At 47.3% G+C, this 23835-nt stretch overlaps 1 protein-coding gene across 3 annotated transcripts in view; it reads right to left on the reverse strand.

Annotated features, from left to right (window-relative positions):
• LOC138293626 (Golgi membrane protein 1-like) overlaps nt 1-23835 on the reverse strand; it is a 132541-nt gene that overhangs the window by 92425 nt on the left and 16281 nt on the right. For 2 of the 3 annotated variants that reach the window (XM_069232911.1, XM_069232910.1), the window contains exon 1: nt 2570-2779. The exons of the other annotated variant lie outside the window; for it this stretch is intronic. In XM_069232911.1, the coding sequence (XP_069089012.1) occupies nt 2570-2764 (195 nt within the window). In that variant the 5' untranslated portion in view covers nt 2765-2779. Of the gene's footprint in view, nt 1-2569; nt 2780-23835 lie in introns of those variants that run through there. 3 annotated transcript variants of the gene reach the window in all.

Below are 23835 nucleotides of genomic sequence, written 5' to 3' on the forward strand. Positions count from 1 at the left end.
CAAGCACACTTGCCGTGCTGCCCTACGCCAAATCCCATAAATGAGGGCCTTAGTATAGTTGTTTTTACGACCCTAGGGATGGGGCTGCTTGCATAGCTTGCGCTAGGGCTCAAGGCAGCTTTGCTATGACCATGGGTGGTGCATAGAAGGGAGAGGCCATGTCGGGTTCACAGGTTACCCTCAATTTACTGCCCACCTCTCACTAAGGACCTAAGAAGAGGGCCACTGAAATTCCCCGGCTGCACCTTTTTTCCACATAATAATGGATTTGCCACATAATCCACTATCTCCTGCACAATCTGCTGATTTTAACCAAAAAAATGTTTTAGCTCAAACGGATCAAAAGTTCCTAACAATGCAGCAAGGTGGGTTCACACCAGTAGAAGGCCCTTTGTAAAGGGTAACCAATCATTTTTCCATTCCTTTTTCTAGTGTTTGGATGTTAAACTAGTACCAATGAGGAGGAAACTGCATAGACAGTATTTTCTTGCATAAAAATGAGAAAGTAATGAATAGTATCAATAATGTGATGCTTTATGCTGCACAATTTGCTTTTTCTTGCTTCATAATTTAGTCAACCATTGCTGCGAAATTTGGTGGTCCCCTGCCGCATAATTCTAGGGGCCTTGCCTAAGAAGGGCTATGAGGTGGACAAGGAAGAAGGAAGGGGCTTAGAGAAAACACAAGAATTTGTGGAGAGGACCCGGAAGTAGATGATACTGTGTCCGACAGTTCTTCCTCCTACTTTGAGGGGCCCACCCGCACTTTTTTATGCAACGCTCACTCCATTTATCTAGCGCTAACATGACCGGCATGCACTATGGTGCTTTACATTGAAACCACAAGTTGGGATGCACTGAAAGATATAATCACAGAATTGCCCACAGGCAATAACATATAGTGTGGGGCTCATGAAGACATACGTGAGATTTACCAAAGATTAAACCGCACAAAACCAGGAGCATAAGTGGAAGGTGGATTGAAGAGATCGGGTGACTCTGAGTCACTGGGGGGACCATGTTTCCAGCCCTATTTCATAAATAAGTGCATTCTAAGAGTTGTAGTTTTCATGTTCTCCTATTGGCGTAGGTCCTCCTACCCGGGTTCTCCATAATCTGACTTCTTCCCACACTGCTTCCACCAGAAAACAAGCATTTTCAATGCAATAGGTCTCGCATTTGCTCAAGTTAGAGCTATTAGCGTTGTAAAGTCCTAACCGGACTTTTCTTGCCACACAAATTAAAAGAAAAAAAAAACGCAGCCCAATCACACTATGTAAAATGCAGCGCGATCGTGCTGAAATTGAAAACGGAAAAACCGAGGGCAATCGCACTATGTAAACCCCAGCGCAATCGCGCTGTGTGGAAAATGAACAGATAAAGCAGTCCGAAAACCATGCTGAAAACATAGAGCCTCGTATGTTTTCAGTAGTTCACCGATGCTGTGTAGGCGGGCTAAACACCGGAAAAGGCATGACGTATGCATGCCTTTCACTAATGAAAGCAAGGGGATTTTAAAAGGCAAGCCCACGAACCAATGAAAGCGACTGACGTGACATGGGCATGTTTGGAAGCCCAAGGAGAGATTACTACAGGGCTTTCCTGCCAGGCTGAGGGGGCCTGGTTACTGTGAGCCAAGCATGTCATCACCTTGCACACCTTTGAGCGTGCATTCCTTGTGTGCTCTATCACACCCTGTCAGTCAATGGCATAACAAAGGCCCCCACAGCCCAGTGCAGCGCGCATGGCCCCTGGCTAGGTCCAGGTTGAGGGGCCCTGTTATTTTGCTGCTGTAAACCCCAGCCCCGCCTTCCTTTCCACCCCCTGCAGAGCTCATCGGGGGGGTAAAGCTTTTTTTAATTGAGAAGTATTACCTGTTCATCTGGACGCAGGTGTCAAACGGGTGAGAATGTGACACTGACTGGGTCCAGGCTGAGGGCACCCTGTTATTGTGAACCGAGCATGCCATCACCTTGCACACCTTTACGCGTGCATTCCTTGTGTGCTCTTTCACACTCTGTCAGTCACTGGTGTAACAAAGGCCCCCGCGGTGCCCCCCCTCAGAACAGTACGGTGTGCACGGGCGACAGGCCCCTGATTATGTCCAGGCTGAGGGTGTCCTGTTATTGTGAGCAGAGCACGCCATCGCCTTACACACCTTTGTGCTTGTATTCCTTGCGTGCTCTGTCACCTCCTGTCAGTCACTAGTGTAATAAAGGCCTCCACAGCCCCCTCAGCAAGTCCAAGCAAGGACCCCCACTCTAGTCAGGGAAAAGGAGAATCACCCTCAGTTAATCCCCGCTCACCCCCCTTGGTAGCTTGCCACAAGCAGGCAGGCTTAACTTTAGAGTCTAGGTGTAAAGTATTTGTACCAACACACACAGTAACTCAGTGAAAACACCACAAAATGACACAACACGGGTTTAGAAAAATAGAAAATATTTATCTAAACAAAACAAGACCAGAACGACAAAAATCCACCATACACAAGTCAAGTTATTAATTTTAAAAGCAAAAGAGTCTTAAATCCTTTTGTCTACAGTAAAAACACTGTTAGCATTGAAAAGTACCTGGATATCGTCAAAATAACACACACTGGCGAGTATGCACCGAAAAAGGTTAGCGATGGGTCGATTTCTCACCCGCAAGCGAGACTGTGCGCCGTTTCTCCTTCTCTGGTCGGGTCGGCGTGCATCGCTTTTCCTCTCCGCAAGAGAACGATGCTTCGATCCAGGCAAGCACTCGGGTCCGGGCAGGCTTTGCATCGTTTTTCCATGCCCAGCAAGGTTTGCGTCACAAATCCTGCTGCACGGTATCAGCAAAACCGCGCTATGTGGGTTGTGATGTTATCAGCCTCCGACAGCGGGTGTTGAGTGTCATTTCTCCAGCTGAGTGCGTCGTTCTTCCAGCCGCAATGTCAGTGGAGCGACGATTACTGCCACAAAGCCCATGGCGTGTCGTTTTTCAGCTGCGTCTCGGAAGGTGCGTCAATATTTTCCCCGCACGGCGGTCTGTGCCTAGAATTTCAGTCTTGGTCTGCCAGCTTCACCTTCCAAGGCCCAAGGAACTGGATAGGGCACCACTTGGCAGGGCAGGAGTCTCAGCAGATAATCCAGGTGCTGGCAGGAGAAGTCTTTGATGGCCCTGAGTCTTCAACAACAGGAGGCAAGCTCAGGACAAGCCCTTGGAGATTTCTTCACAAGCAGGAATGCACAACAAAGTCCAGTCTTTGCCCTCTTACTCTGGCAGAAGCAGCACCTGCTGGATAGCTCCACAAAGCACAGTCACAGGCAGGGCAGCAATTCTCCTCAGCTCTTCAGTTCTTCTCCAGGCAGAGGTTCCTCCTGATTTCCAGAAGTGATCTAAAGTCTGTGGTTTTGGGGGCTCTCCTAATACCCACTTTGGCCTTTGAAGTAGGCCTACTTCAAAGCAAAGTCTCTCTTGAATGTGAAATCCTGCATTGCCCAGGCCAGGCCCCAGACACTCACCAGGGGGTTGGAGACTGCATTGTGTGAGGACAAGCACAGCCCTTTCAGGTGCGAGTGACCACTCCTCCCCTCCCTCCTAGCACAGATGGCTCATCAGGATATGCAGGCTACACCCCAGCTCCCTTTGTGTCACTGTCTAGAGAGAGGTGCAACCAGCCCAACTGTCAAACTGACCCAGACAGGGAATCCACAAACAGGCAGAGTCACAGAAATGGTTAAGCAAGAAAATGCCCACTTTCTAAAAGTGGCACTTTCAAAAACACAATCTTAAAACCAACTTTACTAAAAGATGTATTTTTAAATTGTGAGCTCAGAGACCCAAAACTCCACATGTCTATCTGTTCCCAAAGGGAATCTATGCTTTAATCATATTTAAAGGTAGCCCCCATGTTAACCTATGAGAGAGATAGGCCTTGCAACAGTGAAAACCGAATTTGGCAGTATTTCACTGTCAGGACATATAAAACACATTAGTATATGTCCTACCTTAAACAGCCACTGCACACTGCCCTTGGGGCTACCTAGGACCTTCCTTAGGGGTGTCTTACATGTAAGAAAAGGGGAAGGTTTGGGCCTGGCAGTGGGTACACTTGCCAAGTCGAATTGGCAGTTAAAATCTGCACACACAGACACTGCAGTGGCAGGTCTGAGCCATGTGTACAGGGCTACTAATGTGGGTGGCACAACCAGTGCTGCAGGCCCACTAGTAGCATTTGATTTACAGGCCCTGGCACCTCCAGCGCACTTTACTAGGGACTTACTAGTACATCAAATATGCCAATCATGGAAATCCAATTACACATACATTTTAAATAGGAGCACTTGCACTTAAGCACAGGATAGCAGTGGTAAAGTGCCCAGAGTAACAAAAACAGAGTCCAGCACACATCAACAACCTGGGAAACAGAGGCAAAAAGTTAGGAGAGACCACGCCAAGAATGCCACTCTAACACACACCTTTGCACGTGCATTCCTTGTGTGCTCTGGCACACCCTGTCAGTCACTGGTGTAACAAAGCCCCCTCGCAGCCCTCTCAGCATAGTACAGTGTGCACGGGTGACAGGCCCCTGGCTGGGTCCAGGCTGAGGGGGCCCTGTTACTGTGAGCCGAGCACGCCATCACCTTGCATACCTTTGCGCGTGCATTCAGTGTGTGCTCTGTCACACCCTGTTAGTCACTGGTGTAACAAAGGCCCCCACAGCCCAGTACAGTGTGTACAGCCCGTCTGGGTCCAGGCTGAGGGGGCCCTGTTATTGTGCTGCTGTAAACCCCAGCCCCGCCTTCCTTTCCACCCCTGCAGAGCTCACGGGGCGGGGCAGAGCTTTTTTTAATTGTTTAATTGAGATGTGTAACCTGTTCATCTGGTCGCGGGTGTCAAACGGGTGAGAATGTGGCAGTGACTGGGTCCAGGCTGGGGGCACCCTGTTATTGTGAACTAAGCATGCCATCACCTTGCACACCTTTACGCGTGTATTCCTTGTGTGCTCTTTCACACCCTGTCAGTCACTGGTGTAACAAAGGCCCCCGCGGTGCCGCCCTCAGCACAGTACAGTACAGTGTGCACGGGCGCCAGGCCCCTGGCTGGGTCCAGGCTGAGGGTGTCCTGTTATTGTGAGCAGAGCACGCCATCGCCTTCCACACCTTTGTGCGTGCATTCCTTGCGTGCTCTGTCACCTCCCGACAGTCACTAGTGTAACAAAGGACCCCACAGCCCCTCAGCACAGTACAGTGTGCACGGGCGACAGGCCCCTGGCTGGGTCCAGGCTGAGGGGGCCCTGTTATTGTGCTGCTGTTAACCCCAGCCCCGCCTTCCTTTCCACCCCCTGCAGAGCTCACGAGGCGTGGCAAAGCTTTTTTTAATTGAGAAGTGTTACCTGTCCATCTGGACGCGGGTGTCAAACGGGTGAGAATGTGACGCTAAGGGGTTGGGTAGACACTTACGTGCGCAGGTTGTATTGTTTGCAGGGTGCGCATGCCCGTAACACCCTCCCACCCTCGGGGGGCACTTAGTGTAATGGGGACCCAGTCAGGGTGCACACGATGGGCAGGACTTCAGGCCCTGCAGATGAACAGACCGCTCCCTAATTGAATATACATGATATTAGAATGTCATGGACTTGAAATTAGAATTATTTCAAAGTCGGGGTTTTGATGTCATTTCCTCTGATGTCACTTCCTATAACATCAGTTTACACCGAGCATGATCATTCGCATGTTTTTATATTCTCCTGCAAAGGGAATCCTTCCAAGAACTCCTATTTTTTTATAGATGGGTGGTTGGGGGCACGAGAAAAAGAAAGTTACATTAATTTGCCCAAGATCACAAACTTTCCTTATCTGTGCAAGTCAGGACTGGACAACAGGCCTCTCGAGTGCAAGGTCTCAGACTGTCTCTGGGAGCCTAGACAATACTGAGAATTGTGAAATCAAGACTCAAAAAGAATGAAAAGAGTTGCCAGGTTAAGGCCAGGACTGTGATATTTTTAATGCGTTTGCACTTCTCCTGAGAACGTTTGCAGACGTATAACATGTCAAACATTAAATTGCACCTGGCATGTGAAAGTTAAAATATGTTTACAATGTGATCTATTCAAAAAGGCGGAGCCCTGGAAGATACCAATTTAAAATGCAGCAATACCTGTTCTGATTAGTGAGCTCAATGCTATATACACGTCATCAGGCTCAGAATATCGATACACTGAGTCATAATTTAGACCTGGGGCCTGCAGGTTGCACACAGGTCTCTGCAGCAGGCATACAACCCCCTCAGCAATCTTTCTAGCCTTCCAGGTAATCTGCAGGGGGTGTTTAGGAAGCCCTGTAGGCTAGGCTCCTTCCTGGCACCCCCACCCACCTTTGCAGGGGTGTTTAGGAAGCCCTGTGGGTCTGACTCCATCCGGGCATCTCCACCCACTCTTGCAGGGGTGTTTAGGAAGCCCTGTGGGCCTGATTCCATCCGGGCATCTCCACCCACTCTTGCAGGGGTGTTTAAGAAGCCCTGTAGGCCCGACTCCACCCTGGCACCCCCACCCACACTTGCAGGGGTGTTTAGGAAGCCCTGTAGGCCCGACTCCACCCTGGCACCCCCACCCACCCTTGCAGGGGTGTTTAGGAAGCCCTGTGGGCCCGGCTCCACCCTGGCACCCCCACCCACCCTTGCAGGGGTGTTTAGGAAGCCCTGTGGGCCTGACTCCATCCGGGCATCTCCACCCACTCTTGCAGGGGTGTTTAGGAAGCCCTGTGGGCCTGGCTCCACCCTGGCACCTCCACCCACCCTTGCAGGGGTGTTTAGGAAGCCCTGTGGGCCTGACTCCACCCGGGCATCTCCACCCACTCTTGCAGGGGTGTTTAAGAAGCCCTGTGGGCCCGACTCCACCCTGGCACCCCCACCTACACTTGCAGGGGTGTTTAGGAAGCCCTGTGGGCCCGACTCCACCCTGGCACCCCCACCCACCCTTGCAGGGGTGTTTAGGAAGCCCTGTGGGCCCGGCTCCACCCTGGCACCTCCACACACCCTTGCAGGGGTGTTTAGGAAGCCCTGTGGGCCCGACTCCACCCTGGCACCCCCACCCACCCTTGCAGGGGTGTTTAGGAAGCCCTGTGGGCCCGGCTCCACCCTGGCACCCCCACCCACCCTTGCAGGGGTGTTTAGGAAGCCCTGTGGGCCCGACTCCATCCGGGCACCTCCACCCACCCTTGCAGGGGTGTTTAGGAAGCCCTGTGGGCCCGACTCCACCGTGGCACCCCCACCCACCCTTGCAGGGGTGTTTAGGAAGCCCTGTGGGCCCGACTCCACCCTGGCACCCCCACCCACCCTTGCAGGGGTGTTTAGGAAGCCCTGTGGGCCCGCCTCCACCCTGGCACCCCCACCCACCCTTGCAGGGGTGTTTAGGAGGCCCCGCTAGATGCCATATAGTGTTTCCAGGGGCCTTACACCTACAGATCATCTCTGATAGCGTCTGTCTCACTCAGCTAGGAGTCATATAGTATTTCCGGGGGACTTAAGCCCACAGATCCTCTGATAGCGTCTGCTCACTCGGCTAGGCGTGATATGGTGTTTCCGGGGGACTTAAACCCATAGATCATCTCTGATAGCGTCCATCTCACTCGGTTAGGCGTCATACTACATGTCTGATCAGGATTAAGAAGTGCCATACAATGCAATCACAATACAATGCAAATGAGCACAAGTAGTGGTTCCTAGTAACTCCATGCGTGTGCAATGTGTGCCTTTAGCTCCAAGTAACACAAAACAAAGGTACGTTTCAGTGGCGTAACGCTAAATGATGGGGCCCTTCTGCAGAATGTGATGAGGGGCCCCTGAGTCTCCCACACCTCACAGATGCCTGTTGGTCTTGGGCTTAATGCCCCAACCCCGAATGGTTGGGAGCCCCCGAAGGTTTGGGGGCCCCTCTGCACTGCTGGGACTGCATGGGTCTCCGTTACACCCGTGGTATGTTTGAAGAAACTTCAGCCACTGGGTATGCCCAGACATGGGTCCCGTGCTCGCTGTGCCACGGGATTCAAGCTAGCCTGCCTGATGAAGGGTGGTACCCCGAAACTGGTCCCAGGATGCTTGTTTTCAGTCCAGGGAGGACCTGGCCTGGCAGTTCGGGCTGGACTGTTCCCATGGGGAGCAAGGTCAAGACTGATTTGCATATAGCTGCGTCCAAATTGGAATGGTGTGGTGAGCAAAAAACATGATGGATTAAACCCAGATCTGTGACTGGGGGTGAATGTTTGATTTGTTCAGCATTCCATCCATTATCTGTTCTTTTTTGTAATTTCCTCATAAGTCACAGAGATAGTGCAAAGACCTTGAATGAACTACTGGCTTGGTCCCTTTAAATTGATTACCTTCTACCAGTCAATTAGGTCTTTGTCTCTCCAAGCAAGACAAACCCAGTAAAATGCAAAACACATTATTCAATTAACTTCCTATTTTTCCCAACTCCCCCTACTCACATATGAACAAAACGCTTCTAGAACCTAAATATGCTTTTAAAAAGTTAAGTCAAAGGGTAAAAACAATACATCTCTTTACTAACAGCAAACCCTTACATACATACATCAATATAAAATTAGTATATTTTTCTTTTCTTTCTACTTCAGACTACCAATATTACTGCTTTCAGCATCTGTCAGTGCACTCAGTCACAAGCTGAAAGCAAAGTACACACTGAGCAAACAACTTATCAGGAGCCAACGACACTGTCTTCAACAAAACCAACCTATGTTGAAACTCTACATTTACTATAGAACTTACAGGACCACACCTACCTCAGCATACAGACATGCAACCGGGCCATTGCAAGGTGGCCCAGATGTTCTAACAGCTGCATCACAGTGACTGACACAGACATCTGAAATATTCAAAATCAAACCATTATGTTTTCCACACCCAACCACCAAGGAGCAGCCACCACATTGTGATGTGTGATGGCACGCGTGGACTACACCAATGTAAACTGTACTGGCCAAGCCAACAAACATACCATTAGGCTTCAAAGACTGCAAACTAGAGCAGCCAGAATGTGCCTATTCTTATGACGACATGAGGTCAAGCGAGGCTTCCCTAACTAATAGACGGATCCAACCCACGCTCTACTCATAGTGTGCTTGTAGAGAGGCTGCAATAAAACCTCAACCTGAGGGAAAAGCACCACCACCTGCAAGGTGGGATTGGCCATTTATCCTATCGGGCATTTCCTTGGGGGATTGGAGCTATCGGACGTTATTTTGAGGGCCCAAGGCGCCTGCTGCCTCTCTCCTGCTGCCTTACGTACCACTGGAACCATGGGACGCCTGCCTGAAGAGCTCCAATCAGGGTGAAAGCGGTCTTGGCTTGCAAGTGTTCTGGTTCACAGGTGGACAGGTTTGGCGGTGCAGGATGGACTGTTCCAATTGGAGCAGGGTCAAGACTGGTTTGCGTATGGCTGGATCTAACCTGAGGTGGCATGGTGGGTAAAAGAAGGATGGGTTGGAATACGGCTCGAATGATTGGCTGTGGTTAGACAAATTGCAAGCATCCTCCCTTTATTTTTTGTGTGTTTGATGTCTCTGCCACTCTCCCCCTGGGGTTTATAGCCGCAGGCCCAGCGGGAGAGCGAGAGACAGAGAGAGAAAGACTAACAGAAACAAAACAAAAGCAGGGTTGGTTTCGACATTTTTCTCAGGGTTGCTTTTGGTTCCCAACGAAGCCTTGTTCACCTGGTACACACTCATGCATAACCTAGTGAAGAGGACAAATGCAGTGTGTGACCTTAAGGACTGTCACCTTTCAGCTAGGTCTGAGCCTCGCAAATACCACATACATAGATACATACATACAAAAGATAAATAAACTCTGAAATGTAAACTCAACAGGCACACCATGAATGGCCTTCTATCTGTCACCATGCCCCACCGAGGAAAAACATGTTCCCATGTTGAAGACCAGTCTAGTATGGGTGTAATGCTATTGTCCTGAGGGGTCCCTGTAGATAGTTTCCAGAGATCTTAACAACTCACCTCTAGCTGTCTTCAAGCCTTTAAGGCAGTCACTGATGCAAGCAGAAACCATATGGCATGAGAAATCATCTTGCCGCATGCACCACATACACCCGTTGTGGATACAACAAGCACAAAGGAAGCTGTGTGCCATCAGTCACATGTTCCTTGCCACAGGGGCCATCAATGGTGCACATCTCCACCAAGAAGCCCCACCATTGCCTCTTCATTAGTTTGTCCCACCACTGCGCATGTGCCCTGGTCAATGCGTCACACCACAGACCTGATGCACAGATACTTTATGCATCTTGGTGACTGCAACCAGCCAGGGATAGGAGAGATGGACAGGAAGTCCGAGAAGGTGGTTGGCTGCTCTGACGCACGCAACGGCAACACCTGTAGTGGTAAGGTGGTGGTACGTAAAGTCAATACCACCTCGAAACATAAAGCAGGAGCATCATTCTGCATACGGGAGTAAAGCAGACACGTACACAACAAGCCCTACCTGCTTACCATCACTCCACAACACAGGACCAAAATTCACCAGATCCAGAAAAGGCACCAAGTAACCCTGAACCCTTCATTTCTTCCATATTAGGTGAATATGCATTCCCTGGCAGCTTTTCGTGGAGTTAGTTTCCATGCCACATGGTTCGTCTGTGACCCTCTGCTCTCCCCAGTAACAATCACCATGGTTAGGTTGCACACCGTGTGCCACTTACACAAGTATCTTTAGTCTGTGGTCATCTACCTGTCCAGCACATACTTGGTTAGAGCTTGGAGATTCAAGACACTATTTGTAAAAAAAAAAAAATATTTTATTTATATAGCGCTTACTACCCCTGACAGGCCTTGAAGCACCTAGGGGCGAGTAGCATGTTAGCCCAGAAACAAAGGTTAGTTTAGTAATACGTGATGCTTTTTCTCTTGTAGAATTAGTTGTGGTACGTTTGTTAAGTTTGCGCTCTTGGGATCTCATGCATTTACTTCAGTGTTTTTAGATAGGGATAGATCAATTGAAGTGGATTAGTAAAGGTAAAGGTGTTAGATGTTATTGGGGGTGGACATGTTAAGCACAACTTCTGACACTAGCACGTGGATGACAGGAGCTGAACTGGGCTCCTCAGAGGGTACATGTGTCAAATGATGGAAGCTTAAAAGGTATTCCATTTAAGGCAACCCCCTGATCCGCCTGCCTAGCAAAGGCACTTGAATCTCTTGGAGGTACCAAGGATTACCACTCACTTCATTTATGGCCTGATTTGGAATTTGGCGGAGGGGATTACTCAGTCACAAAAGTGACAGATATCCTGTCCACCGTATTACGATCCCATTATAGCCATTGTAGCCCTTCCACCACACTCTAAATCAGGCCCTTAATGAGTTTGTGCAACAACAGGTGACTTGTGGGACATTTCAGATGGATCATCAAGTGTGCTTACAAGAACATGGCCTCTTTACACTATAATATCATCAGGTTCGGGACTGAAAGAAAGCCATTTCTCTGCTACCCCTTGGTCGTTGTTAAAGGTGGACATTCACCCCCAGGACTCCAGAGGCAGCTGGAAATTGTTTCCTAATATATTAGGAATATGCAGAACATGTTCACCAAACCTTGCCTCATAATCTGTGCTTCTCTGCTCCCTGTCCCAATTTATTAAGAAAACACCTCTTTGTGAGTATTAATTTGTTGGTACTAAGTACATCTGTCTTAGTTTTAGATGCTAAGAAAAAATATCAGATTTAAATGTTGCATAAAATGAGTCTCACAGTCTGATTAAAAGCCAAATTATCAGTATAATTTTTGTTTTCTGTATTGAGCGCAAGCATTTCTTTACATAAGAAAAGGTATATAAAAATGTAAAGTTTTAATGGTGTTTTGCTATGTAATCCAGTAGGTTGTATAACTGTAATGATTATATTTATTTTACAATGCACACTTGACTGAGTGCCCTCCCTTGACTTTTCTGCAGCTACTTGGGTGACATAAAAGTGAGCCATCTGTACCTCTTTACTTGTAAAGTTTGGAACAGACTGGTGACAGGGGGGCAAAGTTATTAGCAGAACAAACACACCTTGTGCCATGTGTTTCTGCATCAGCGTTCACTACAGGGGTGTCAGTGCAACCTCTTTAAAACATTTATATTGGTATAGTTCCAAAGACTTTGGATAGTGACAGCCGCAGCCGCACCCTTGGAAGTTGTTGACAATAAATGTATTATTCCAGTACAAAGGTGAAAATCCGTGTCCCTATTTGAGTACAGTTGATAAATCACTGCTCAGAGGCTCATATATTCCACTTAATAAGTTTTGATCTCCTGATCAGACTTAAAGCCTTGTGTTCTGTTTAAGCAGGTCCAGCTACAGCGCTGGTGGTGCCCGGTGCGCCAATGTTTTTTGCCCCCCTCCCTCCATGACATCCTCCACGGATTCCCTCACTATCACCCCAGCAAAAGAGCCCCTCATCTCTCCATAACTCCGTCTCTCACGTACATTTCATTTGTTTTAAGCACTGGTAAAGGGTGGCTTTAGTAATCCACTCAGCTATGCACATAAAATACAGATCTGTTCTTTGCAGCAGGCACATTAACCCTCTGTGCTACTTTATGGCGAGTCCAAACAAGACAAAACTCCATCTGTCTCTAGCAGGAACATTAATCACAAGTTATCTTGACATTTTCATTGTTGCCTGACAGCTGGACACACTGCACAGTGTCCCCCCCTGAGGTCAGGCCCCCCCTTCTAAGTCAGTGCCCAGTGCTGCCACACCGGTCCCACTGCCCTAAAGTCAGCCCTGCATCATAGTTAACAATACATTCAAAATATTTTACGCATGCTGTAGGAGTTGCACCAGTCTCACCCCATCTGATTGTGCAGTCCCGTTAACTATGAACCAGAACTTTTTAAAATCATCACATATTATAAATATTGTTATTATTGTATACTTTCCTCCTCCCACTCTTCTATGAAAACACTCAGAAATTTGGTGCAGTTTCACGCATCCGTGTGACCTCCAAATCATCACGAACAACTGAGACCAGATGCATGCCTGATGCCTTCATTGTTACGTTACGTTACATTATGTTATGTTACGTTACGTTACGTTATGTTACAAATATTTCTATAGTGTACATTCACCATATCGGTTTCTTGGCTCTGAGATAACTTAAACATAGCATGCAACAGCTTCTTACTCATATGCCAGCATGAAAAGCCACGCAGGAGGTGAACCTGATTTCCAGGGCAAATTGACCTGTTTGCTGATTTCAGTAAAGATGACCAGAATCGATTTATTGCTACAATAGGACATCACACGGGCATCAGAGTGACCACAATCGATTGATTGCTACAATGGGTCATCACACGGGCATCAGAGTGACCACAGATGATTGATTGCTACAATGGGACATCACCCGGGCATCAGAGTGACCACGGATGATTGATTACTATATTGGGACATCACACGGGGAACTGAGTGACCATAGATGATTGATTACTATATTGGGTCATCACACGGGCATCAGATTGATCACAGATGATTGACTGCAACAATGGGTCATCCCATGGGCATCAGAGTGACCGCAGATGATTGATTACTATATTGAGCCATCACACGGGCATCAAAGTGACCACAGATGATTGATTGCTACATTGGGTCATCACACGGGAATCAGAGTGACCAAAGACGATTGATTACTATATTGGGACATCACACGGGAATCAGAGTGACCACAGATGATTGATTACTACATTGGGTCATCACACGGGCATCAGATTGATCACAGATGATTGACTGCTACAATGGGTCATCCCATGGGCATCAGAGTGACCACAGATGATTGATTACTATATTGAGCCATCACACGGGCATCAAAGTGACCACAGATGATTGATTACTATATTGGGACATCACACGGGCATCAGAGTGACCACAGACGATTGATTGCTACATTGGGTCATCACACGGGCATCAGAGTGACCACAGATGATTGATTACTACATTGGGTCATCCCACAGGCATCAGAGTGGGTCTCCCTCATCCCCTCTCGAACTGATGCCTCTCAGCAGCCATTTAAGTACATACATGAAGTAATGTTCACTGTCTTCACTCGCTGATCTCTCCTTTCCACATCTGGTACTAATATTATTTTTCGATTCATTGAGGATTTGTGACATGCTGCCTGCAGATCAGAGTTTTATCAAATAAATTACTTTTGCTGATGGACACTTTAGGCCAGACGTACAAAAATCTAGAATTGTGATTTCCTGTTTGCGATTCCTACTGAATCGCAATTAGGAAATCTCAATTGCTGATGTAAGAAAACATACATCTTTGAAATAATGAATCCTAGCGTGTCGCAAATTGACCTACCTCATGAATATTAATGAAGTAGGTCACAGTTTGCATCCCATTAGGAATCGCAGCCATTACAAAGAATTGGGGGCTGCTGAGGTCAGCAGACCAATATGTCTGTGATTGGTTTTTAATAAAGCAAACTTTTTTCTTTTTTTTTTAAATGTAGCCTGTTTTCCTTAAAGGAAACAGGTTGCCTTTAAAAAGAAAAACTGAAACTTTGAAGTTTATTTTTTTATTTAAGACTAGGCAGTGGTCCGCGAGACTACTGCTTGCTCTTAAAAATATTTATTTAACATTCTCAAAGGGGAAGGTGTCCCAAAGAGACCCCTTCCCATCTGCGAAAGGATTACCACCACTTTTAAATGGATTGTAAAGTATTACTGTTTTGCAACTGGAATTCAGCTGCAAAACAGTAATACATACCACACTTATTCGGTATATGGAAGGGACACCCAAAACAAGCCCCTTCCGTATACCGAATGGCAAATTGCGAATCGGTAATACGTTACTGAATCACATTTTGCCTTTTGTACATTTGAAACAGCATTTTTGCGGTTACAAACGGCCCGATTTTGCAAATCCACCCGTTGGCGACTGCAAAAATACTTTGTACATCTGGCCCATATTCTCTACATTCACGGAGTTCATCTATCTCGTAACAAAGTTTGCATTATTTGCCAGGCATTCAAAAACGGAATAGTTTTACTGGACTGATGGGTAAATAAAAGATTGTACAGGAGGGGTAGTGGTCAGCTGGTTATGGCTGTGATGAGAGTTCTGTCAGGTTCTGGCTGTGATTTTACCTGGTATATATTGGTCTACTTGGAGCCACACAAACTGTACGTTTCTTATTTTACACAGTTGTCGCGGTTACAAATTGAATTGGAAAATACCAGATATTCATTAAACGTCCGCCCTCCTTTTACTGCATGAGCCCTGGAAGGTCTTGAAATAACTGCTGTATTTGTGGTGGTAGAGAACAAAGTGTGAAGTGGTGATAGGAAGAGAGAGGGACAGAGGAAGAAAGGGACAGAAAAAGACGTAGAAAGAAAGTGAGGCACAGAGTGAGGGGGAGAAGGAGAGAGATTTAGGACAGGTAGAAGCAGTGCTTAATTTGAGCCGGTGTTTTCTGGTGCTTGGCACCGGCACTTAATTCTTAGCACTAGCACTTTTTACATCCCACCACATGGTGGTGCTGTTGCTAGATTTGTGTATTAGCACAACAGCTGTTTATTGATTTAATACACATTAACAATTATTAATGCATGCCACCCAAGCCGTTCTTTTAGCTTTGCGGGCCTGGAATAGTCTGAGTTGTCACACTTGTAGGAGTGCGGTGGTTGGTAGTTGTGTTGGTGCTGACAGTGTCAGCGCTGGCAGGGGCAGTGGGTGGTGTAAGCTGCAGTGACCTCCTGCAAAGGGCCTGGCACTTCTTGTTTTACAAATTAACCACTGGGTAGAAGGAGGAAATGAGGCTAAGAGGAAGAGATAGAGAAGCCGAGAGAAGGAGAAAATAAGACAGAGAAGGGAGAGTGGAGAAAGACAATGAGGAGACACAAGAAGAGTTAGAAAGACAGAAAGAATGAGGGGTGGAGAGACAGATGAGACTGACAAGGAGAGAAGGACAGAGTCAGGGTTGACAGAGAAAGGGAGGGAAGGGAACAAAAAAATGATTGGAAGAGAGAGGGCTTGGAGAGACAGGGAGAGCGAGACGAGAGAAGAGGGAAGAGGTTTAAGAAATAAACTTTGGATGAAATGTTGAATAAATGGAGTTCTTAAAGTGAATACATCTCTATGGCAATAAAGAATGCTGCTCCCTGCACATCGTGGATAAAATGTTATATGCTCAGGGCCTCTGGAATTACGCTGCAGGAGAGGGCCACATTGTGCGGCAGTGTTGAGTAAATTATGCGGCAAGAAAAGGCAAATTATGCAGCATATTTTGTAATGGTATTGCTTCATTATTTCATTATTTTTAAACTTGGTAACACTGCTTGGGAGTTTGTTGCACCTCAATAGTACCATTTAATACCCAAATGTAGCAATAAGCAAGAGAACGGTTACAAGTCTAGCTCTGCAAAGGGCCCTTCACTGTGCGGCAACACGTGTTGCTGCACTTTTAGTAACTTTTGAACCATTTGAGCTACCATTTTTTTGTTAAAATCTACAGAATGTGCGGCAGATGATGGATTATGTGGCAAATCTATAATTATGTGCAAATCACCGCGGCCGTACAATCACAAAATTCCAGTGACGCTGCTTATAAGACATTGGCCAATAAAACACTCTCCTGGTGCTCTGCAGAGATGAAACACAACCTGTTACTGCTCAAAACAAGGAAACAGATGAAAAAATTCGAGACACACCTCGAGGGCGGGGACAACCAGTCCTTCCAGATGGAAGCCCTACAACAAAACAGGATAAAATAGCATCAAACCCCGCTTAGCTGAAGGTAGCCTCACACCTTAGGCTCAGAAGACTGCTGACAGCAGTCAACAGCTGCTGAGGAAGAGCTGAGCAGAGGCACTGCCCCAGGAAACCTTAAGAGTCAGAAACAAACCGCAGGCCACCTGAGCCAGACTGATTGATTCAAGACATTTATCAACCTACCTGACAGCACTAGAGCTTAGAAGCTCTCACATAAGAGTGCTGCAATCTCTGTGCACCTTGGAAACGTTGGCAAAGCCTCTAAACTGAAAGCTCAAATCAATAAAGCATTATTGAACTGAAGTGAGAGAGGGAGGATACACTGAGTCACCAGGGTTCATCCAAATCTGCTTTGTATCCTTAGGACTCCTGAAACCTGTGTCCTGCAAGAACCAGGGCATGTAGGGCCACAGACCAGCAGCAGGCTTCAGTGGTGTAGGGAAAGTTGAGGGGGCCCCCTGCAAAGTACATTGAACCCCTCCACCCCTCCCCAACCGAACCCAGTCAGGAGCTCTCAGGCCAGGGGCTACATCCATTAGGTGTACTGATCTGAGGGGACCCCCTTGCGAAGTATATGGAGGCCAGATACATCAAAACAGCCCTGGCAAACGTTGTCAGACCAGCACCCGTACCGGGTATAGCGAGCGTGCCTGGTAACTACAGTGGGTTTGTGGGGTTCTCCCCCCATAGAAATGGAGAGAAAAATGGTAAAAACGGTGCATTCTACAACACATTTTTCATTATGTATTCAACTGTATTTGTTTTTAAAGCATAGTAAATTATGCCCTTACAGTGCACCAGGATACGGCAAACTTTATTGGGGCGCTTCAATGATCCCTTCACCATCACCCTCTAACAGTGCCTCTCATCTCTCTCACATGTATTACATTTGTTTTATAGCGCCTCTCTAACCAGCGTAGGGTGTTGCAGCACTTTACATCACATACATACAGAGACAATGCATCATACACGTGTAAATCAGTGTATAGGAAATGTTACATACCACAACGTGTAGAATTCAGATGCCATCCATATTGGTGGCATTTTCCAGAGTGCTTTGTCTGGGGAAGCATAAACTCTGGATTCAGAACATAACACATTGATTAGGGTTGCCTTTACTAATAACAATTTATTTCTACCCTAACAAACCCTTTTTTTGCAAAATTAGGATAGTCAAAGATTGGGAAGGAAACAAGAAAACACACCTTTCTAACCTGTGCCGTGCAGTTGCATGCAGGTCTTTGATGGCAGTTCATAGCTCATTGTACTAGACTACGATTGTAACTTATGAACTGCACAGTAACACAAGGATCTCTGTGACAAAAGCAGTATTTTACTGAGCACTGCACATAAAATACTGTTCTGTGATTTGCATAGTACACAGTCTTTACAGCAGGCATATATTAACCCACTGAGCTACCTTAGGTTTGACAAAACGGCCACTAGACACATCTCCAATCCCTCTCCAGCAGGTACATTAATCACCAGAACTATGTTGGCACTTTTATTATTCAAATAAACCGAGGGGGGATAGAAAGATTAACCAGGTCCAGTGTACAGCCTCCCTAACTATATCCAACAATCAAAAAGGTACACCGTTCCTAAACAGAGAAAGAGTGTTAGAGTCGTGGCACATTGTCCCCTTTCCACTCTATAGCGTTTTAAATCTTGACCAAGATCCCTAATTAATTTCCTGCTCTTCTTTATAGCAGACTTACTCTATCCCCACTGGGCTCTATCACTGCACATACTCTTTAAGGTCTCTGGCAAACAGCCCCCTTGTGGGGCCCGTCAGATATTACAGCGCCAGTCTGTCAAGGAGCTAGCCCTATGATGAAGCATGACATCCAGTGGATGTGTGAGGGCTCTTGCTTCTTGTAGGAGGTTGGCCTGGCTTGTAGTGGGTACCAAAGGTACTTACACCTTGTGCCAGGTCCAGTTATCCCTTATTAGTGTAGAAGAGGTGTTTCTAGCAGCTTAGACTGATAGAAGGTAGCTATGGCAAAGCAGCTTAGGCTGAACTAGGAGACATACAAAGCTCCTACTATACCACTTATTTCATATGCACAATATCATAAGAAAACACAATACACAGAGTTACTAAAAATAAAGGTACTTTATTTTTATGAGAATATGCCAAAAGTATCTCAGTGAGTACCCTCAGTAAGAAGGTAAGTAATATACACAAGTTATATGTACACAAACCAAAATTAGGTAAGTAAGACCAAGAAAAGTAATGCAAACAGTGTAGAATTACAATAGGTTGCAATAGGCAAGCATAGGTATAGGGGCAACACAAACCATATACTCCAAAAGTGGAATGCGAATCACGATTGGACCCCAGACCTATGTGAGCTTGTAGAGGGTCGCTGGGACTGTAAGAACACAGTCAGGGTGTCCAAGATGCCCCACCCCAAGACCCTGAAAAGTAGGAGTAAAGTGCACCTACTACCCCAAAAGAGCACAATAGTCGTGATAGGGGGATTCTGCAGGAAGAACAAACACCAGCAGTGCACTGACAACGGATTTCCAGACCTGAGGACCTGCAAGGCAAGGGGACCAAGTCCAATAGTCGCGACAGTGTCCAGGGGGGGCAGGAGCCCAGGAAACCCCGGATGAAGGTGCAAGGAAGCTTCCTCCGGATGGAAGAAGCTTGGAGTTCTGCAAGAAAGAAGAGGACTAGGAACTTCTCCTTTGGAAGACAGATGTTCCACGCCGCAATGAAGCTTGCAGAGGTATTCCCACACAGAAATACCGCAAACAAGCCTTGCTAGGGTTGTGGTAGAGGTTTTTGGGTACTGCTGAGGACCAGGAAGGACCAGGATGTCGCTTTTTGGAGGAGGAGACAGAGGGGTCACTCAGCAACTCAGAGAGCCCTCACAGAAGCAGACAGCACCCGCAGAAGTATCCCAACAGGCACTTAGAAGAAGAGTAAACCAGAGTCCAAGCGAAGTTACAAAAGGGGGTCCCACGACATCGGAGGACAACTCAGAAGGTTGTGCACTGCAGGACAGAGTGCTGGGGACCCAGGCTAAGCTGTGCACAAAGGAAATCGTGGAAGAGTGCACAGGAGCCGGAGCAGCTGCAAATCGCGCGGAACACAGCTTTGCAGTGTAGCGTGGGGAGGCAAGGACTTACCTCCACCAAACTTGGACTGAAGAGTCACTGGACTGTGGGAGTCACTTGGACAGAGTTGCTGTGTTCCAGGGACCACGCTCATCAGTTTGAGAGGGGACCCAGAGGACCAGTGATGCAGTCTTTTGGTGCCTGCATTAGCAGGGGGAAGATTCCGTTGACCCACGGGAGATTTCTTCAGAGCTTCTGGTGCAGGGTGAAGGCAGGCTACCCCCCAGAGCATGCACCACCTGGAAACAGTCGAGAAAGCCGGCAGGATTAGGCGCTACAATGTTGCTGGTAGTCGTCTTGCTACTTTGTTGCGGTTTTGCAGGCGTCCTGGAGCAGTCAGCGGTCGATCCTTGGTAGAAAGTGAAGAGGGAGATGCAGAGGAAGTCTGGTGAGCTCTTGCATTCGTTATCTGAAGAATTCCCCAAAGCAGAGACCCTAAATAGCCAGAAATGGAGGTTTGGCTACCAAGTTAGGAGGATTGGCTACCAAGAGAGGTAAGAGCCTATCAGAAGGAGCCTCTGACGTCACCTGCTGGCACTGGCCACTCAGAGCAGTCCAGTGTGGCCCCAACACCTCTGTTTCCAAGATGGCAGAGGTCTGGGACACACGGAAGGAGCTCTGGGCACCTCCCTTGGGAGGTACTGGTCAGGGGAGTGGTCACTCCCCTTTACTTTGTCCAGTTTCGCGCCAGAGCAGGGCTGGGGGATCCCTGAACCGGTGTAGACTGGCTTATGCAGAGATGGGCACTATCTGTTCCCATCAAAGCATTTCCAGAGGCTGGGGGAGGCTACTCTTCCCCAGCCCTTCACACCTATTTCCAAAGGGAAAGGGTTTAACACCCTCTCTCAGAGGAAATCCTTTGTTCTGCCTTTCTGGGCCAGGGCTGCCTGGACCCCAGGAGGGCAGAAACCTGTCTGAGGGGTTGGCAGCAGCAGCAGCTGCATTGGAGACCCCGGAAAGGCAGTTTGGCAGTACCCGGGTTCTGTGCTAGAGACCCGGGGGATCATGGAATTGTCCCCCCAATACCAGGATGGTATTGGGGTGACAATTCCATGATCTTAGACATGTTACATGGCCATGTTCGGAGTTACCATTGTGACGCCATACATAGGTAGTGACCTATGTATAGTGCACGCGTGTAATGGTGTCCCCGCACTCACAAAGTCCGGGGAATTTGCCCTGAACGATGTGGGGGCACCTTGGCTAGTGCCAGGGTGCCCACACACTAAGTAACTTTGCACCCAACCTTCACCAGGTGAAGATTAAACATACAGGTGACTTATAAGTTACTTATGTGCAGTGGTAAATGGCTGTGAAATAACGTGGACGTTATTTCACGCAGGCTTCAGTGGCAGGCCTGTGTAAGAATTGTCAGAACTCCCTATGGGTGGCAAAAGAAATACTGCAGCCCGTAGGGATCTCCTGGAACCCCAATACCCTGGGTACCTTAGTACCATATACAAGGGAATTATATGGGTGTACCAGTGTGCCAATGAGAATTGGTAAATTTAGTCACTAGCCTGTAGTGACAAATTTAGAAAGCAGAGAGAGGGCATAAACACCGAGGTTCTGGTTAACAGAGCCTCAGTGATACAGTGAGGCATCACACAGGGAACACATATAGGCCACAAACTTATGAGCACTGGGGTCCTGGCTAGCAGGATCCCAGTGACACATATCAAACACACTGACAACATAGGGTTTCCACTATGAGCACTGGGCCCTGGCTAGCAGGATCCCAGTGAGACAGTAAAAACACCCTGACATATACTCACAAACAGGCCAAAAGTGGGGGTAACAAGGCTAGAAAGAGGCTACCTTCCTACACTTCTAAATTTAGAAGTGTCCTGAGCACCTCTGCCTTATATTATTTCTCTGTTTAGGAACGGTGTACCTTTTTGATTGTTGGTACTTTTATTGTTGCCTGAAAACTGTTTCACATAAAAGGAGCTCTGCGGTGCTTTTAAAACTGCTCCACTGCTTCAAAGCCGGCCCACCAATAACAAAAGTGGCTCCCCACCCTTCCAGCCTCCTGGGAAAATGCCCGATAACCTCTACAGCCATGATAGAGCACCCCCACCCCGTACTCCCCATCCTCCCTCCCCTGGGACTCAGTCAGGAGCTCTCAGGACAGGGGCCAGATCCAATCAGTATACTGTGCTGAGGGGCCCCTCAGAGATCACCCCCACACACTGCAGGGGTTGCAGGGGCTAATATTACTCCAGTTTTTTTCTAAACGTCTTGCATGGGAATCAACTATAACCAAAATGAGGAAAGCTGTGGTTCAGGGTGTTTGCATAGTGGTTTGTTTCATAGTCATTGGTCGGTGGAAACAAACAAGTAGTGAATGAAGTCTCTAAGTAAGACTGACCGCAGTGTAGCGTTACAGGTTGTACAGTGTTGAATGATCGCAATCATTGTAAACACAATGCGAACCTGATGCGTAGAAGTGCGATACCATGTATATGAACCAGTCTCCCTATTGAATGTAGGCGGCTTGAGGATCCCTTTTGGAGAAACCAACTAGGTGAAAGAGAAGGAAAAAAGAAAAACCTCCAACACAGGGTGAGTGGTTTGGGTGAGCTAATCCAACTGGGGAGTACAGTAGCTCAGATATTGACAATAAGGAATGTCTAGATGCTATGGTTGTGGCGTGTGCAGAATTGTCCAAGCGGGACTATGGAGGGCTAATATTACTCTATTGATAGCATTTTACCACCGGCTGGACCTTCCGCTCATCGCAAGGAGACCACGCACAGAAGAGTATGAGGTCGGTCCACCTCCTGAGACGATGGATCATTGCAACATACAAGGATCCAAAAAGGACAACATGCACAGAAGAAGACCAATAAAGCAACCTATGGGGATAGGCTTCACCCAAACACTGCCAACAAACAGTCAGACTCCAAACTACCACTCAGGAAGAACCACAACTACAGTCCAATGCAAAACGCAGCACACATAGAAAGAGGAAAAAACACAAGGAGAAATATAAACATTCATCCTGGTTGAACCTCCCCTGGTGAGGTGTGAAGTTTTGGCCCATCCCCAGGTTTACAGGCTCTTTTAAATCTTGGGATGTGTCAAAATCCGTGGGTGTTGCGTGGGACACCCACCGCAAAACCCATGGAATGCCTCCTGAGCACAGAGTAAGGCAACGCAGCGATTTTCACTGCCTTGCCAGGGCCTGAAATCCATATCTATGAGGCCATTCGAAGACAAAGTGTCTTTGCGTGGCCACGACGCAAGTGTGGCACAATCCTCTCGTAGATATGCCCCTTAGTATGAATCTGACAGCACAGCTGGAAACAACAAGCTGTGGAAAATATTTACCCAAATACAGAGACAATTGAAAAACCATAATTAAAGAACTGAAAAACAAAGCCGCCCATAGAATAGTTATGACACATGCAGGGCAGAGAATTCTCCAAACCACAACAAGCATGGGCAAAGCCAATAGGTCTGGCCTTGGCAAGCCAGCCATAATTCTTTTTGCAACCATATGCAAGAGGCATTACAAGTGTAAAAGTCATTTAAAAAATGCTGAGGCCTGAAAGTTAGATGCATATGTTTGCAAAAAAAGTAAAAAAATAACTAATTGCCAAAAATAACTAAAAAGAAGCTAAAGTGAAATCAAAAATAAAAGCAGAGGTTTGAATTCCAGTTCTGAGACTGGCGTTTTCAGTGAATGTGCACAAGCAAAGTGCCATCAATCACCTGAAGAGAGCCAAGGGCTATAGTGGGCGGACCCATTTCCCCATCAAGTACACCGGGGAGGGCGGAGCTAAAATATGAATGACACTGGAGCAGACCAGTGGATGAAGAGGGCTGACCAAAATTGCCTGTATGTATTTTTAGTATGAATTGTTTTAAAACATGGAGTTGATGGTATAGCTAAATCTTACTGTTACCGGTGGGGCATGAACACAAAGGTGGGGGCGGGCCATCA

The sequence above is a fragment of the Pleurodeles waltl genome, chromosome 4_2 (genome assembly GCF_031143425.1).
Source record: "Pleurodeles waltl isolate 20211129_DDA chromosome 4_2, aPleWal1.hap1.20221129, whole genome shotgun sequence".
In the NCBI taxonomy this organism is placed as follows: Eukaryota; Metazoa; Chordata; class Amphibia; order Caudata; family Salamandridae; genus Pleurodeles; species Pleurodeles waltl.